This window comes from Artibeus jamaicensis, unplaced genomic scaffold (assembly GCF_021234435.1).
Source record: "Artibeus jamaicensis isolate MK-2021 breed Jamaican fruit bat unplaced genomic scaffold, CSHL_Jam_final contig_525, whole genome shotgun sequence".
NCBI classification, from domain to species: domain Eukaryota; kingdom Metazoa; phylum Chordata; class Mammalia; order Chiroptera; family Phyllostomidae; genus Artibeus; species Artibeus jamaicensis.
The window spans coordinates 16,575,584-16,594,628 of record NW_026521874.1 but is presented as its reverse complement, the minus strand read 5'-3'; the positions used below and the strand labels follow the sequence as shown (position 1 = coordinate 16,594,628).

Genomic DNA, 19,045 nt, shown 5'->3' with positions numbered 1-19,045 from the left:
CCCTGGCCTTGAGGCGGCCAATGGGTGCGGGGCGTGGGCGGGGCGTCGGCGGCGTCGGTGGCTGGGGCGGCTGAGGCAGCTGAGGTGGCTGAGGTGGCCGCTAAGGCGCGGCCGGGATGGCGAAGAGCCCTGGAGAGAATGGGCCGTGCTCGCCCGCGGCCGGAGGAAGCCTGTCAGGGACCCGGGAGAGCCTGTCCCCGGGCCCAGACGCGGTAGCCTCCGATGAGCTCAGTTCTCTCGGCTCGGACTCGGAGGCCAACGGTTTCGCCGAGCGCCGCATCGACAAGTTCGGCTTCATAGTGGGCTCGCAGGGCGCCGAGGGCGCGTGAGTAGCACCGGCACTTGGGGCCGGGGGTCGGGGGTCGGGAGGCGGGCGCGGGACCCGCCTGGGGGGCGGCCCTGGGCCCGGACAGAGCCCCTCAGGACAGACCGACATGTCACCCTCCAACCAGGAACAACCTACCAGGTTTCTCCGCTACCCCACCCCCACCATCCCCTTAGGCAAACTGACCCGCCCCACACCCGGGAGCCTAGGAGCGATGGAGGGACAGACAAGAATCCCACCTCCCCCGTTCTGCCCCCCCCCCACTGCACCCCCCACCCCTGAAACGTCCGACAATGCTCTCCTCTCAGCTTCAGGACAGATACTTGTCCCAACATCACTGTTGCCACCCTGGCCTTAGGGCTAATAGACTTGACCACCCCCTCAGGCTCATTGATGGCTGTCCCTTCCCCAACAGATATTTTCAGTGCCTGACCCCGCAAGACCCACAGACACCCCTGTCACACCACCTCACTACCCCCTCCCCTGGGGAACACTTTAGGTGGGGTTCAAAGGGACAGACTGTCCTGCCCCCATCTCACTCCAGTACAGAAACAGAGACCTCTGGGTGGATTGACATTGGTCACTTAGAGTACAGACATTTCCACTCTGGGACAGACAGCTTCTTCCTCTCACAGAAGGGTCCAAGTGTGCTCCTCTTCCCACTCAGAGTCAGATTTCTTCCTGTCACTGGCAACCAGTGGGCAGAAAATCCCCTCTGCTGGTGCCCACATGGTGACAGTGCCTCACCTCCAGGACAGAGTGTTGGCTGACTCTGTGTATGCAGTGGAAATGTGCGCTGCCTCTTCAAACCCAGACTTGGGGGGAGCAGGCAGGGAGACAGCAGGATCCAATCCTCCACCCCAGAGCACCCAGGCACCCAGCTGTCAGGCAGAGAAATGGGAGACTCGACTCCATTCTTACCCCAGCTGTCCTGTGACATGAGACCAGTGTTCTGCACAGAACTGACAAGCCTCCCCATGATGTGCCTTCCCTTCGACAGAGTAGCTCCATACAGTCACCTGTGGGAGCCTACAGCACTGCTGAGTGCCATCGCCCTACTCCAGGGGGTCCTTCTTCCCCTTCTCTGACCAGTTGTGACTGCCCAAGGCTCCTGAACCCTCTTATGACTTATGGAAGTGTAAGAACCCCACACCACATAAGCAGGTCCATTAAGGTCACTTCTGGGGTTTTCTCCAAGCAAAAGCTACATATGCACCAGGCCTCCTTCTCCTTTGGAGTATTGTAGGTTCCTCCCCTAAGGAGAGTTCTGTCCTACCCATTGGATCTGTCTCTTCTGACCTCTTTCCATTTGCTCACACCAGGCTAAGCCTAGTCCAGTCCAGGACTCATAGAACACCCCTATAGTCTGCTTCCTTATCCTGATTTGATGCTTTGTCACAGTTCCCTAGGGATTACTTTGTGAGAACCCAAAAGGGATTTAAGGTGTGTATGTGTGTGTGTGTGTGTGTGTGTGTATATATATATATATATATATATATATTTAAAATATTTTATTTATTTATCTTTAGAGGGGAAGGGAAGGAGAGAGGGAGAGAAATATCAATGCATGGTTGCTTCTTGTGCATCCCCTGCTGGGAACTGGCCTGCAACCCAGGCATGTGCCCTAACTGGGAATTGAACAGTGAGTGTCTGGTTCACAGGTTCATGCTCAGTCCACTGAGCCACACCAGCCAGGGCTAAGGTATATTTTTGAACTGAGGAATAGTTACCAAGGACCATGGCCCTGGGAGGGATAGGGTCCGGAGAAGTAGGAAAGGAGTTTCCACTTGTATTTGTGAGTTTTTGGCAGGATGAGCTCAGATTTGCTGGTGAATTCTAGGAGGTGAGAATTCCTACTACATGTTTATTAGGCAGTTAACCAGATCTTAGGGTACAGAGCAGTGTGATATAGTGGGGAAAAGCCAGGTTTAGGAAGAACTCACACTTGCTGGCTGTGTGACCTTGGGCAAGATCCTGAGTCTCTGAGCCTTGTTTATTCACTGTAAAGGGCAACAGTAATACCTATTCCCAAGATTAATGTGGGGATTAAATGAGATTAGGTATGTGAAGGTGCCTAGCACAAGTGGTGGCCTAGAAAAATGTTAGTTTTCTTTCTTTTCCTTCCAAGGCTCTGAAAATTGAGGAGAAAAATGAGGGCGTACCTCTGGTATTTGTGGATAGAGAGAGGCCCCAGAAGGAGCACCTCCCTTTGGCTGTAGTCCCCAATCAGGACGCCAGACATCTGTCTTCCCCACCCTCCAACCACAAACCCGGACTTTGCAGACACTCTCTGCATCACTGGTGTCTGTAAGCCTGGGGCTGAGGTGGGATCCCAGCTCTCCTCCTCTCTCCCTGCCTTACTTTCTTGACCCTGCTGGTCAAACTAAAATCTCCGGTGTCTGAGTGCTTTGATGTTCGCTGCTTTGTTTATATTGTGGTTTCAAAAAAGCCAAAAGTAAGTCCCTGCCCACAGCCATAAGAGGGGAAGTTATGGGAAGTTTCAGGGTGACTGCCTTGAAACCAGTCTCGTGGTTGAGGGCTAGGAGTCCATGTGCTGTCCCAGAGAAGTGAAACATTAACACCGATGGCTGCAGTGGAGATGGTGGGAACTCTGGCTCCAGATTAAAGATCCATTTCAGCTGTCCCAGACCAAAGGTTGTCTCAAGTGGGTAAGTTTAGGCTGTTGCCAGGGACTAGGGGGGTGGGGAAGAAAGCAGGTCAGAGGCTACCCTGCTTGGGTGACTGTTAGATAACTGGCATGAATAGATGTTAAAATCATAGATTGTTTGAGCTGGATGGGATCTTAAGATTGATCAGCTTAGCCCTTACTTATACAGATGAAGAAAATGAGGCTCAGAGAGAATTGTAACTTGCTTAAGGTCACACAGCATATTAGCAGCAGAACCAGGACTTGAACTAGGAGTTTTTTACTGCCAGGTCAGGATAGTTTTCATTGCCTTCACCATCCCTTAGTATGGCCTCTGGTCCTAGCAGAAAATTAGGTACCAGGCAGGTAGAACATAGGGTTCATAGCAGGAACCTGCCTGCCCTCACATTCCCTGGCTCAGCTCAGCACTTTTGACTCCCTCAGCAGAGTAGGAGGCTAACAGCAACGACCCAGGAAGAGTAAGAGTGTGTTGTTATTACCAGTTCATTATACTGATCAGCTTTAGGGCTGGCACTAGATGTGTTCACCTTTTCTCCTCAGGCCTGCAGCAGAGTAAATGCTCAGTTAATATTTATTTATTGAATGACATATACTGATAGACATTTCAAGTCAGAAAGCTGAAAGTGATCTTAGAGATGGCCATCATCATACAGATTGGTAAACTCAGGCCTGGGAGAAGTGATTAGTCTTACCTCTTTAGTCTGTTAGGAGCAACATCAGAATTGAACCCTGAACTCCTGATTCCTAGCCCTAGGCCAGTCTACTTCACCGTGTCTGTCATTTGAACCTGCTCTGCCAGGAAACTTTGGTAGAAGTACCTGCTCTTGAGCAGTAGCAAGTGGGGAAAGGCAAGAAAGCAGCCGGTCAGCAAAGGGCCCTGTGGGTGGCATAGACACAGACAGGAGCTGGCAGCCTTAGTTCTTTTGGCTTGGCTGGGAACTGAAATGGTTGTTGAAGCCCAGGAAGGACCAGAGAGGGGAAAGTGCCCTCAGTAGGGAAGAGTGGGAGGAGTAATGTTACTATTTCTATAACTTTGGGGGTAGGAAGAATAGACTTTTTTTGGGGGGGGGGGCAGGGGGCTGTTTGCAGCATAGGGGAGGGAAAGAAAGATACAGATACCGAATCTCCTGGCCTGAGAGAGGTGGGTCCCTGATCTCCTTCTCCTTTTCCCATGTGATTGCCAGGACTGGCCTCCTGAGGCTGGAGCTTTTCACCCAGCTTCCGTCTGCTTAGTACAGCAGGCCAGATGAGGTGAGGAGCTATGCTGTCTGGGATCCCATGGGTGTTGGCTTCCTGTTAGGGGAGAGAGGGAACTGAATTGGGCCCAGGGAGAAACATCTGGAACAGCAATATTGTCTTCTGCTGATTCAGTTCTCCTTTCCCCTGGGCCCTCCACTACTCCTAGCCAACTATGGAAGCCCTGTGACTTTGTAAATCATAGAATTGGCTTAATTGGCATCCTTGTAGTTTGCTCTGTGCCAGTTTTTGTTGGGGTATGGCCAGGGTTCTCCTGGCAGGCCACAGCCTGCCTCCCTGCCTTACCATTACCTTCTCTAGTTTATAAGCTCAGAGCATCCTATTTTCTTAAACTATTACAGTTCCCAGGAGTGCCTGGAGCTGTCAATAGAATGTTCCCTGGGTGGCCCATCTGGAAGGAGGCAGCTTCATATGTGGGGCCCTGTTCTGTGATTCTAGACCATAGGCCCTCCATTTTCTCTCCTCCTTCCCTTCCTTCAGCTTCAAAGGAAAATCCGGTTTGGTGGCCCTGTGAGTGTGTTCTAGAGCCTCAGACAAGACTTGACTTGGTGAAGGAGGGGGCCAGTGCATCAGCGGCTTGCCCTGGGAAGGTGCCTGTGTGTCCGCCTGTTAGGAAATCCTAAGCTGTGGGAAAGAGATAAGGTGGTGGGGCCTGCTTGATGTTTTGTCCTCCTAGCATCTGCATCTGAAATAAAACCTCTGAAGAGCCAGTGAGGCCTGGCTCTGGTCCAGCCACCCAATCTGTTTACACTAAGGTAGAGGAAAGAAGGTGCTCTGTGCTCCTTCCTCATACAAGCTCTGGAGTCCGGCTGTCTGTGTGACCTTAGACATGTTGCTTCACTTTTCTGAGCCTGTTTCTCACTAAATGGTTTTTTTTTTTTTCCTACTGCTGGGGTCATGTGTTCCCAGGGTGCAGCACGGCGCGCTCAACTTGGCCTCTGCGAGAGCCGGCCCCAATAGGGGGTCAGCGGGGGCACAGAACCCCACGCTGCCCCAGGTGAAATGGTTATTATAATACTGATTTTGCAAGGTTTTTGTGAAGCTTAAATGAGTCGATGTTTGAAAAGAGCCTGGCTCATATAGTAGGTGTCCAATGAATGTTCTTACCCCTATTAAAGACTGGAGTAGCTAATGGTCTTGTCTTTTCATGTTCTAGTTTCTGTCTCTGGTTCTGATGATGAGTATCAGTGAGGTCCATCCTCTGTGGGCAGGAGTCAACCCTAATCAATGGTGAACACTTACTTTCTTCCAAAAGACATGGTTAGCCCCTTTCTATAGATGAGCATTCTAAAGATTGGAGAAGAAAGTGCCTGAAGTTTGTTAGCTAGTAAATGGCAGAACTGGGACCAGAACCTGTTTCTCAAAGCTGAATCCAATGACTAAGCTTTGCTAAGGTGGCAGCAGGCAGAGTGCCAGGTGCTTGCCGGTCCATGAGGCCCCTACACCCAGAGCAGGAGTTAGCAGGGCCTGGCTACCTCCCCATTCCAGTGTGGAGGGCAAGGCACGTATCAATACAGTGAAAGTCTGTGGACAGCTAAGTCAAAGAGGGCGTGGTGAAAAAAAGATCCTTGGGGAGGCTGTGGAAGCATGTCCAGGTTAGGCTTGGTCTAGCCCTCCATACTGCCAGAGTCCATACTGCATTGCTGTTTGTTGATCCTAAACTACTGTGTAATGGCCATCTGACTTTGATATCCGGTCTGTACCTTTTGGAAGAAGTCTTTTTGTGTAGGTAAGGGAGGTATTATGCTTTGTCTACAGGTGAGGAACCCAAGGCCTGAAGAAATCTCATAGTTTTAGATAACAATAGAACCAGATTAGGGAGAGATTCCAGATCTTCTCAGCCCATTGCTACTCCAGCTATACGGCATTGCCTGTTCTTGTCCTCATTTCAAGCCAATTGAGCCTCTAGGCCAGGGTACATTGCCTACCAGAGAAGAACCCTGACATCATCCATACATTGCCAGTGCTCTAGCTGATCATTTTCTTTATCCTGCAGCCAATACACCTAAGGGGGCGGAGGCCTCCTTTAGCTGATTTGTCTGCCCCTGGCAAATCTGCTGCTATTTTGAACCCAAGGACCCTCCCTGGGAGAAAACTGTCCTGGCTGCTCCACTGGAAAACCAACACTCCTGCTGCTTTACCTGCTTAGAAGCCCCCTATCCAGGATTTAAGGGCAGCTGCCAGCTTTAAGTTTCTTATTTCATCTTTCCCTTTCCCTTCTTCATCTCACCCCACTGTGCTCCATTCTGTGCTCTGCCCAGTTCCTCAGCGGCTGTCACAGTTTAGCTCTTCACTATTCTTTAGGTAGGGTAATAAGACTGCAGACTCAGGAGGCTGGGAGAGAAAGTCAAGATTACTTTTGCTAGTTTATCCATCTTAGCAGTGGGCTTATTTACAAAACATTAATTGAGCTCCTACTCTATCAGCGCCTGTGATTAGAACAAGGGATACAGAACTGAACAAGACATCTATCTGTGTCTTCCTTGTTGCCCTCAAGGGGTTCACAGACTTGTTGGAAAATGAACCACACACAAATCATTATAATGTTGAGCAATGAAGGCTATAATTGAGGTGTGTGGTTGCTTTGGGAATTTAGAAGAAGAAGCAGCCAACTTCACATATAGGAGCCAAGAAAAAAGGCCTGGTATTTGATCCAGGCCTCAAGAAGGAGCAAGGGAGGATATTCCATTGGATGGGTGGGAACCATGTACAAAGTGCTACCAGGAGCCAGCTGTTTGAGAAATGTGGTATGCAGAGGTGATGAGAAGAACAGGAAGCAGGAGGATCATGTATAGCAAGGGGAGGCTAGGAAAGTAGGTTGGGCAGACCATGCCTAGCTTTGAATGTCAGACTGAGGCCTTCTGTGTTTCATTAAGGTCAGTCTGGTGCTGGTGGTGTGGAAGATGGCAGTGAGACTGGTTGGGAGAATTTGGAACAGCCCAAAAGGGCCATGGAGAAGTCTGGAAGAAGTTGGGAGTTATGAGGATGAAGAGACCAGCAAATCAGTAGGGCTTGGTGCCTGACTGGTTATGTGGACTGATAGGGAGTTGGGAAGGCTTGGGATGACAGGCTGACATGGCCCTAGACTCTCACAGAACCCATCCTGGGGCCATCTGGCCACAGTAGGGGAAGGGCAACTGTGACCTTCCTCTGTAGTGGAAAGCGGGCTGCTGTTGACTCTGCTTTGTCAAGGCCCTGGGCTCCCCAAGGTGCCTGGCATAGCTGGCATGCCTGGGGCACATCAAGGCATTCTTTGTTTCTCTCCAGTAGGAGAGTGGGTTAGCTGGCCTGGTTGGGAGCGGGTGGGGTGAATGGTACTGAGCTTTGTGGTCTCGGCCGGGTAAGTATATTGAATGGCAAGGAAGGCTTCAAGGAGAAAGGAGTAAGGTCTGAGGGCATAGAAAATCTACCTTAGGGCAGTGTGCAAATAGAGGGGGTAGGTTTGGGGTTTGGGCACAGCATTAGCTGATTAAGGGCAGGCAGATGATAGCTGAGAGCTGGCTTGACCTCACCTTGAGTCATTACTGTGTTCCTGGAGCTGCTGTCGCATCTGGAATGGGTAGAAGCAAGTCTGGTGCCTAGGAGGAGGCTAACACTTTAGCACCTAGGAGCCCAACCAGCTGTCTCTCAGTTAAGAGATTCTAGATGGAAATATGGATTTAGGCAAGTAGTGGGAAAGGGCTTGCCGACTCCACCGCTGACCTTTATGGTATGTAACTTAGGCACATCCCCTTGCCTGTTAATGCTTCCTGTTTTACATTCAGCACTTAACTATATGTGCAGCCATGTGCTTGGCTCAGACCCTTCTTGTCCTACCCTCCCAGAACTTACAACCTAGCAGGGATGTCAGACATTCAGCAAGTAGTTAAAGTCATGGCCTGTGTATAAAAGGATTGTGAGGATCAAATGAGATAACTGGATTGGGAGCAAACGTAAACAGAAGCTGAACAGGGGTCAGGAGACCTGAGTCCAGGGCCTCATTGGGCCCTTTACTTGCTTTGTGACTTGGAGAAAATTGCTTAATCTTTCTAAGTTTCAGTTTCCCTTAGATATAAACTAGGGCAGTTTTAATGGGATGACATTGAAGAGTTTGTCTGAAAGATGTTAGAAGCCTGACTGTGAAGGCCCTGGTCTTTTCTTTCCTTGGCCTGTGAAGACAAAGCAGAAATGCGAACAGAGGTAGGTCTCCTGAAAGATTCAACCAAAGCATGAAGCCATAGGGCTGCCTGGGGTCTATGCCCTCCAGGGTAGTGGCAGTCACTTGTGGAAGGAGCCAGAGTTTGCTTCATAATTACCACCACCCTCCTGTGTTTTTTATAGATTTTCATCCAGGCTGTCGTGTCCTGCCTCTGAGTGACCCCTTCCACCCCCCGCAGCATAGTCACTTGGTAATGCCATTGTACATAAGAGCCTGCATGGTGGACCAGGCTTCCCTGACACCACCTCATTTAATTTTATGAGATGTACTTATCACTATAATCTCCATTTTGCAAGGGCAGACACCAAACTCCAGAAAGGTAAAATGAGTTGCCAAGCATTACACAGTTTATGGCTCTAAATCCACTAAGCTCCAAGCTCCCTGGTAGGAGGGCTTGTGTATATCCAGCCTGGTAGACAGCTCTTAGTTCTGGAGGTGAGTGACAGGGCAGGATCAGAGCAGAGCCTGGATTCACCTTCCAGAGCTGTGCCCTCTGCTCACCCTGGACCTTGGATAGTTACTGCCTAGCTGAAAACCTGAGTTTCTTTATCTGCAAAAGGGGAGCTATAATTAGAGGATCTCTCTTATGGGCTTATTATCAGAATTAAATAAAATAGTGTAAGTTAAGCATTGAGCATTGAGTCTGGTTCATAGCAAGTGCCTGGTAAGTGTTATAACAGACATTCAGTTATGTTAATTGAATATTAGGATTATAATGTTGTAAAAGGCCATCATCAAGCACATCTGTGCTCAGCCCTGTGCTGGGCTTCAAGGAATAACCAGAGCTGGTGCCAGGTCAGAGAGGGAGTGTCCTTTATCAAGCACTGTCTGTATTTTACTCACCTGATCTTAAAGTAGAGGGCAGTATTCCCATCTCCCTGAGGAGAAAACTGCAACTCAGAGTGCCAGAGGTCACAAAGCTAATGAATCTGTCAATGAGGAACCAGCCAGGTACCAGGTTCTGTTCTAGGCCCAGGATACACTGCAGAGAACGAGACAGGCAGAGCCCCTGCTCTCCAGGGACGACTATGTAGAATGCTGCCTCGGCGGAGTACACAGTCAGGTGGTGACACCTTACCTGCTGTACTGGACTGCTCACATTCCCCAAACAAGCCGGGCCCGTTTCTATTAACTTGTGCTTGCTCATACTGGGTCTTCCACCTGCTGTGCCCTTTCCCCTTTCTCAACCTGGCCACTTCCTGTGATCCTTCAAGGACCATCTCAAAAGTCAGCTCTCCTTTAAAGCTTTCCCTAAATACCCGTACTTCTACCCTGGGGGATTCTTGCAGTCTCCTAGCGCCTTCTATGTATCGCTTCTGCGATAGCACTTCTATGTGTGTTACTTATTTACTCACCCATCTGTCTCCTCTGCCAGATTGACCTCTTCAAGGTCAGGGAATGTATTTTTTCATTTTTGTAGACTCAGGGCCTGGAACACAGCCTCTAGAGAGATGTGTGTGGAATATAGTGAGGTGCTGATCATGTTCTGTCCCTAGAGTAGTTAAAAAAGACTTTGTAGAGATGAGAGGAAGTTCTAAATGAGGCCTAGGAAGATAAGTGGGACTGAGTAATAGTGGGGTTAAGGGTGAGGGAGGGCAGCTCAGAGAGAGGGCTACCTAGAGATAAGACTGGAGATAAAAGAGGATGTTTAGCGGGGATAGGAGGAGCCTGAGATTTCTGTTGGACAAGGAAGGCAGTAGGGGGCCTGGAAGGAGTCTGGCAGAAGAGGGACCTTATGTAAGCAGTGAGTCAAGACTAATTTGGTAAGATATATCAATAAGATCTAGCAGTTTGGTAAGGATGCATAAGGGGGCCTAACATGAGTCAGGGTGACTGCGGGTGCCCACAGTGAGATTGTGATCTGAGGACCCAGTTGCCAGATGGGGTATTTTAAGCATTACTCTTTCTGGTAGGTGCTTGGGGAAGGGATATTTTTGGTTGAAATAGTCTGTATACATTTCTACAGTTGTCAAGGGGAGTTGCTTTGGGGGTTTGTTTTGGTCGGTGCCTTTCCCTAGCTGAGTGGGGGAGGGGCTGGCTCCTGCTTTTTGGAGCCAGCAAGGCTGGTTCCTAAAGGAATCATTTCTTCCATCTGAATCTTGAGGGTGGGAGTGGGAAGGTTGAAGCTGAGTTGAGTAGAGAGCTGGGCAGAGGCCCAGGGCACTGCGGCCAGTGAAGGGTGGAGAGAACCTGTTTACCACTGTGCACTGACCCAGGGTTGGAAGGAGCAAAGCCAAGGAATTCCGTATGGGAAAGGGAGGCAGGCCCAGCACTAGCTTGCTTTGGGAGTTGCGGGGAGTGAAGCAAGCCAGACTCTCTCTCACCCAGATAGGGAGCCTGGACACTGCCCTACCTCCAAGCCAGGGGCTGCCAGGCCCCAGGAGGGAGCACCAGACTGCTATTGACCAAGTCTTCCTTTTCTACACTCGTAGTGTGGCCAGTGATAAGATCACTTATCATCTGGCCTATAAGCTTTCCTGGCTGTCTGGGGATGGGGTAGACTCACTGGGTGCTCTCACAGGCTTCCCAGCCCTGAGTGTTGGCTGTTTGCACACCACCAATGCACCTTCTTTTGCATTACAGTTTCCTATCATCCGTTATTATGGTACTGGCATAAAAACTGTTTATACTTTCAGTCATTACTACCTCTTAGGTTAATGAACTCCAGAAATTGTCGCCCATTGTGCAAAGTAGGTCACCTTTTTGTTTATTCTCACTTCTTTTTCTAGCTCCAGGTAGGAGAGGAGAGCTCCCCCACCCTGTTGTCCCTGGATCTGTGATTGGCCGTGTTCTCTCTCAATTTTTCTTCACCACTGCCCTTCTCGGCACAGAGGGAAGTAGTTCTCCACTGGTGGTGAAGAAGAGGGAAGGGAATGTGACAGGTATTGAGGTGGTATTACACGTGGGGCACTTTCTCTTTATTGGATAGTTTAGTGCTCAAGCAGCAGCTTCCAATTCTAGGCTGTGTAACTGTGGGCAGATTATTCAACCATGACGAGTTTTAGTTTTTTTCTCTATTAAATGGAGATTACAAAAGCTAATTCCTTAGGGAATTGTGTGCCTATGTAATGCTTGGCAGAGCTAGTACATGGTGAGTGCTGGAAATTTGTCAGCTCTTACTGTCTTGTGTGATCTCTACTACTGCCCTCTGAGGAGGTGGCATTTCCTCCATATTATTGGAGGCTCAGAGAGTGGAGCATCCTTTCACACAGCCATAAAGCGGTTGGCTGGGATCGGAAACCAGGAGTTGTAGCCTGTGTATCATTAAGTAAATTCCTTAATCTCTTGGGGGCTCAATTGCTTTTGGGTAAAATGGAGATAATCCTGCCCTGCTGCATGTTTATGGCTGTGTATATGGACCAGTCAAATGTGAAAAGGGATGTGAAAGTGTGAGGTAAGATGCAAATACCATTTACTAGCCACCCACACAGGCTGGGCCCTTATATACATTTATTATTCCTTGTAGCCCTATAAAATGTGAGGGCTGTGTTTGTTCCCACTTAAAGATGACATTGAGACGTAAGGAGGGCCAGTATTTTGCTCATGGTCTCCTAGGTAGAAGACATGCACGGGAAACATAGGGTGATGGACTTCAAAGTCCTCATTCTGCTCGCTGCCACATCCCACGTGGCCTCACAGTAGTTAAGATGAGGAGGATCAGTCCTGTGGTTTGTGACCTTGGGCTTTCTGCTGGGGCTGTGTTTGTCTTCCTTTGGGCTGGTTTGGAGAGTAAAGGAGGGGCTTAGACTGGTTTCTTGGAACCAAGGTTTATCTGCCACTGGCACATAAAAGAGTTACAGGCACAGGAACCATACCTGATTGAGCCTGTCAGCCACAGGGTCTGAGGTCTGAGGTATGCCTGGGCAGAAAGCAGTCAGCTGAAAGGATGGGAGGAGTGAGACCCCCCCCCAGCCTACAATCTCAGTAGTCTTGGGAAACGGTCTTGTCCCTCTGAGCTCTGAGGCTAGAAGTCCCTAGCCTCACTTTTGTGTCCTGTACCAGCTTTCTCAGGAGAGGGTGACTGGCAGATGACAGATTGCCTAGGCTTGCTGTCTCCAGCTGAGGTTGTCCTTGCAAGCTGCATTCATTCCGCATATTGGCTTCACTGAGCATTGTTAGGTGTGGGCTGGCTACTCAAACAAGACAGTCAGAACACTGGAGGAGGGGGATTAGATTGTCTCTAGGGACTTGGGGGCCAGAGATAGGGCCCCACCGCAGTATCTTTAGAATGGCCTTATTTCTCTACAGTCTTCCCAAGGGAGTCAGAAGCAGCACACGAGTCACTGTGGCAGAGGGGAAGCCCTGGTTCTACCATTTATTAACTTGTGACTGCCCAAGTAATACAACCTCTCTGATTGGGTCAAGATTTTCATGGGCCAAATGGAAATAATAATTAATCTATGAGGGATTCACCTCAAATTGCTATAGACAGCAGTGGCTTATAGCCCTAAATGCAATGCAGATGAAAGTAATCATGCCATGGAGAAAACCAGACAGGCACCTGTTGAGCAGCTGTGAGGTGCATGGTGGAAGTTACAGAAGTTCAAGACCCAGTCCAGTTATGGAGGGATATACAGAGCAATATGAACAAGCTGTAATGTGCTCATTTCAGACTTCATGTCTTGATTCATAATGAATTAGTGATAAAATCAATTTGAGAGGACTGTGATCAGCATTAAAACAAATATCATAGAATAATATAAAATTGAACTAAAATATGTCAGTGCATTAGTACACGTAAGAGTAAATTGTTTTGCCCTGGCTGTATTGCTCAGTTGGTTGGAGCGTTGTCTCGTACACCAAAAGGTTATAATTTGAACCCATACTTAAGTTTCCATCAGGGCACACACTTAAGTTTTAGGTTCAATCCCTGGTCAGGACAAGTATGGAAGACAACCTATCAGTGTTTCTCTTTCGCATCAATGTTTTGATCTCTCTCTCTTTTTCTTTTTCTCCCTTCCTCTCTCTCTAAAATCAATAAACATATCCTCAGGTGAAAAAAAAGAGTAAATTGTTTCATAAAATTCAGTTATATAGGTATATATATAAAATGTCAGTGTAAAATGTATTTCTTATTGTGGGTCTTGGTTTAAAAACTTTGAGAAACAGTGTTCTAAATCAGGATGAAAGTCTTCAGGTTGGAAAACAGTCCATGAAATCTGAGCAGGTGTGGAAGCTGAGGATTTGACCTACAGGATCAGAAGGTTGTAGTGCAAGGGTCAGGAACTGTGGAATCAGACAGGCCTGGGTTTTAGTTTCAGCTCTGTCACTTAGTGCTACATGGCCTTGAGTGAGGAATGTAACCTCTCTAAGTCTTGGATTCTACTTCTGTAAAATAGAGAGAATTACATTATGGTAGGGTTATTATAAAATATATATGAGATAATGTATGTAAAACATTTAGAAAGAAATTGGTAAGTAATAAATGATGTACAAATGATAACTACGATAGCTGCTGTTACCATTGAAGTTGTAGTTTTTAAATTATATTGGGCCCTGAAAGGGTTATGGTGGTTTGGGGAGGGGAGAGAAAGGGGCATTCCAGGTAGGGATGAGTGAGTACAAGGGATAAATAAGCAGTGTGTGTACCGGGCATGAGAATTCTGCAGCTTTAGAAGTAGGTGTTGAGATTATGGGGAAATTTTGGCATTATATGATAAAGGGTTTTTTTTGTTTTGCTTTTGAGGAAGAAAGTGTTTATAGTAAGAAACTTCAGCAATAGGGTGGCTTCACCTGGCAATAATGAGGCCCCATACCTGGCAGCATTCCAGCCAGGGGCTGGGCTGCTAGAGACTATTCTCATTAGGTTCTTTTGGTTGCAGACTCCCTCAGGCCATCTTAAGGAAAGAGGAGTTTTCTGAAGGGTGAGTGAAGCTTTCAGACCTGAAGCATCCCCCATGGGCCATTTGGCCCCTTAAACTGGCCATGGGGTTGGCTTCCCTGTCACTAGAAACTGGCTCATGCTCTCCTTCCACTATCAATAGGAAGCCACCTCAGGGCTTCTATCCCATCATGCTATTTGCAGGGACATCCTGACCTCAACTGCATCTCATGGCTCCTTTCTGAGTATCCTTTCAGGGTCAATTCACAGTGTAAGCCATCCAATCATATAGGGAAACTGAGAGGGCAAGGGACTTGTCTGTTGTAGAAGGGATTTCTACATCAGACAGCAACTTGATCAGATGCCTTCTCAGGTCCTAGACCAAAGGATACGTGAATCTTCTGATTTTTAAAAAATATGTTGATTGATTATAGAGAGAGAGGAAGGGAGAGACAGAAAGAGAGAGAAACATAAATTAACTGCCCTGCATAAGGTCCCTGACTGGGCATCAAATCCAAAACCTAGGTATGTACCCTGACTGGGAATTGAACCTCCAACCACACTGCCCATGGCTGAATTTCCCGATTTTTGTTTTCTTTTCTCTTTTCAGAAGATTTTACTTATTTATTTTTAGAGAGAAGGGGAGGGAGGGGAAAAGAGGGAGGGAAACATTGAACTCCAATCAGTTGCCTCTCGCACTCCCCCAATTGGAACCTCCCACAATCCAGGAATGGAACCCGTGACATTTTGGTTCTCATGCCCGTCCTCAATCCACTGAGCCACACCAGCCAGGGCTGAATCTTCCGATTTTTAGTAAGTGGATAACCTGCAGCTCTTCGAGGCACATCCTGTGCCTAAAGAAAAATCTACCTGCAGTTAGAGAACATGTGATGTGCTGAGTGCTGGGGTACAACTGGATCTCCAGTGTCATCCTTCTCACCATCTCCAAGTTGGTTAAACTCCTCTGCTGTTGCAGGAGAAGCCATTCAAATGACCGTATTTCCCCCAAATTTTCCCAATTTAATGTTTTAAAAATTAGAACAATCTTTCAGTTGACATGTACACTTAAAGTAGTGGTGGATTTTTTTGTATGTTTCTAAGAAGATCTTGCCAAATCTATGGTATAGCTTAAAATCAGTAGTGTCTTAGAATCCAGGAAATATGGTCGTTTGTTTTGTACCCCCTTGAAATTCCGGTTTGAGGTTTGATGTTCAGACTTTGAAACTACTGAAGCTGTTATCTGTCATCAGTTAAAAAAAAACCCCACAAAACACTGAACTTGAATGTGTTCCCCTGTGTATCTATCTGCATTTGGGAGAATGGGTATCTCTGAGGCCCTGCAATCAGATCTTACCAACAAAAATAGTCCTGAGGATTGAGATGTCAAATGGGCATGTGTTACTTGGGAATTCTTTGAAAACTAGTAATCTCAGGTGAAAGCTGTGCCCCCCGTGAGCTTTAGTTTTCTCATCTGCTCAGTGGGGGATCGGACTAGACATGATCCATATCCATGACTGCCAGAACCTCCTGCTGACTCAGTGTGGGCACTCCGTTTCATTTAGTTAACTGGAAGGCTTATCCCCTGACTTGTATAATTGAGTGTTTTGTAGGTAGTGGAACGCTGGATGGCCTGTGATGCGTGGTTCTTTGGTTTCTAGCGTCTGGGTGTTGGGGGGATGCCAGACCTGATTTAAAGGTGTGGTCTCTGCTTTTCTCCTCTCAAGGAGGGAAAAGGAGTGTATTCATGCCCTCCTTGGTTTTGCCTCTAGATGGTGAGAGGGTCAGAAGTTCAAGACTGGGATGACCAGTGTTTGTGTGTCTAGGCTGACCAGGTTTGCCTCAGCCTGTTGTTCCTCCTCAGCTGTTCAGCTCTAAGGCTATTGTCAGGCTTGTGCAGTTCCCCAGATTAACTGCACTGAAGAAGAGGACCTGCCCTGTTGTGTCTCAGAGGCCTCTGCTCTGCCAGGGCCCCGCCCTTTGCTCTTCCAACCAGTAAAAGTCACAGCAGTGCATTTCCTTCCGGCAGAGAGAGAATCAGAATTGAGGACCCGGCCAGGCCCTGGCCTCACCATGTCCTGTTCCTGAGAGCCTCCTCCCAGCCACCTCAATGCCTTTGACCCTGCTCTCCTTTCTGGAAGGTCAGGCAGAACTGAGTTCAGGCTCTTGGCTAGGATCTAACTGGATTTGAATCTGGGTTTTTCCACTGATTTGCTGTTTGACTCTGAGCAAGATACCCTCCCTGGGTATTTTACCTCTCAATATCACCAAGGACTTTTTTAAATAGGAGAAAAAATACAAAGCACACACACACAAATTTAAAAAATACATAATCCACCACTTTAAAAATAACTTTAAAAAGAGTGTATGAGAGGTACACATATACATTTTCTTGTTGTTTTACTGATATTGCTCTGTAGGCTAAATAGTAAAGCATGAATTCATGAATTCCTGGTGACTCACTCCTTAGAGGAAACTCATTCAGTTGAAGTACACTCTGGCAAAGCCAGGGATTCCCGCCCCAGCTTGCCTCAGCTGCTTTGGTGCCCGTCTGCCTGCGTGGAGTGGGTCGCTATGCTGAGGTGTTTTCCCCACCAGCTCTAGTGAGTGTTCAGTGCCAGTAGAATGTTAATACCATGAGGTCTAGGACTTGGTTCTGGGCACAGGAGTGCTTCCCCATGGCCTGCCCAGAGGCTCTAGCCCTAGAACAATGCCGACACAGCTGTGATAGTTGCTCAGTTAGTAGATGTACAAATATAAGTAGTATTTGATGGGGATTTGATGTGTTTGTAGGATTTTGATTGGTAGAGACAACTGGGAGGGCGTTCCAGCACAGGGACTGGCATGAGCAAAGTTTGAAAGGTGGGAAAGGGCCAGTGTGTAATTGGGGAAACTATGAGTAACTAGTTTTGCTGGAGTGAAGAGGTGATTATGTTATTTCTGTACTTGTTTGACTGGTTTTTTTCATCCAACTCTGCACCTTGCATGTAGGCCCTCTGATGAGGCTTATTTATCAAGACGGATCCAGTAAAGGAATGCTGTGCTTTGATGTACAGATGACAGACACTCAGGCCTCTGCCTCAGAAAGACACTGTAACCTTCGGCCCCTTGACAGACTTCGGGAGTGGGCACTTGAACCTGCTGTCTCTCTGGCCTATGCCTTTCAGGGAGGGGGCAGAGTTTCTTCTAATCTGTGTTAGGGTGTTCATGGGTTAGCAGCCCCAAAGGGAACAGCAGGTATGGAGGGCAGAGGGAAAGGACGACTGACTGGACTGGTGGCTAGGGCCTAAGCCAAGGCCTTTGCTTCTCTTGGCACTTCTGAGCACCCCACCCTCTGCTCCATAGGCTGGAGGAAGTCCCCCTGGAGGTGCTGAGGCAGAGGGAGTCCAAGTGGCTGGACATGCTCAACAACTGGGACAAGTGGATGGCCAAGAAGCACAAAAAGGTGAGGGGTCTAGCTTTGGGCTTTGGGTAGGCAGTTGGTAACTTGGGGAGGAAAAAGAGGGAGGAACTGTATCAGCTTAGAGGAGTAGGGGCTTTTCCAACTGCCAGTTGCTGTAGGTATGCCCCATCTACCAGTTCTGAAATGGGAACAGAAGCTGTTTGGAGGTCAGGGCCCAGCCTTCACTTGGTTCTCCCACGTGACTTCAGACTCATGCAAACTTTGTCCTTGGGGCAAACTTCTCTTAGCCAGAAGCCCTTATGGGCAGCTTTCCTTCATTCCTTCCTGAGGAAGTCTTCACTGCTGCTTACCCATCAAGCAGGACTTTATAATACTCATAATAGCTAACATGTGTCAAACATTTGCCATGCTCTGGGCACTTGACCTGGATAATCCTATAATAATCTAGTCAGGCTGGTGGTAGTAGTATCTCCAGTTTACAGATGACCTCAGTATCAAAATTTGAACCCAGGTGTCTAACAATTTTAGTGCCTATACTCTTCACTACCACAATAAGGGCCAAAGCAAAAAGTAAGAAAAATAATTTCACAGTTTAATAGTCTTATAAAAATGAAAACATGAGTGGGCCTTTTCTAGTCTGGCTGTCTTTACACACCAACTCTATTGCCCAGCAGGAATGTCCTTGACCACCACTCATGTGTGAGCGTTGATGCCCTTGGCCACCTCAGCAGGGTTTAGTTACTCCCTAGCCTAGTGGAGGCCTGCCCAGAGCCTCTCAGCTTGGGTCTCTCTGCACAAGTCCCAGTGGAGAGAGCAAACTTTCTGGCTTGCTGTCTTCAGCTGACACACTGGTGTGGTTCAGGCTGGCCCAGTGAACTACAGGGCCTAGCAGAAAGCGCAGGATCAAAGGTCAGGTATACCCCACCCCACTGCCTTCCTCTCTTCATGCCTGTGGCTAGCTGTGTAGCTCGGGGTGAGTCACTTCACCCTTAGACTTAGTTTCCCTCATCAAGTGGGAATGACAATCCTGTTCCAAGGCCCCTATGAGGTGGTGACTGTAAATCCCTGTGCTCATGGGAAGAGAGGAGCAGACCTGGGCTCTGACTCTGGAGTATGTTTTACCTGCCTCCTCACTCTTCAGCTCTTACCCTGAACTTCAGCTCTCTCTTCACTGTCTTTGGTGGTGACTAGTGGCTCTGACTTTCTTGCCACAGCCTCTCTTGCAAATGGGGATTCCAGAGGGGTACTTTGGGGAGCTCCTCTCAGCACAGCAACCAGCACCACTTCCTCTTCCCCTTTGCTTCTCTGGCACTGTGGTTACAGGGTGAGGGCCACCACAAGAGGCTTCATCCCACCCTACCCAGAGGTCGTAGCCC

The 19,045-nt window shown here is 48.2% G+C and overlaps 1 protein-coding gene across 2 annotated transcripts in view; it reads left to right on the top strand.

The window, feature by feature from the left end:
• Nucleotides 1-52: 52 nt before the first annotated feature.
• Nucleotides 53-19,045, top strand: part of TBC1D10A (TBC1 domain family member 10A) — a 30,287-nt gene continuing 11,294 nt past the window's right edge. For both annotated transcript variants that reach the window (XM_037153291.2, XM_037153290.2), the window contains exons 1-2: nt 53-325; nt 17,612-17,711. In XM_037153291.2, coding sequence (XP_037009186.2) covers nt 117-325; nt 17,612-17,711 — 309 coding nt within the window. In that variant the 5' untranslated portion in view covers nt 53-116. The remainder of the gene's footprint in view (nt 326-17,611; nt 17,712-19,045) is intronic.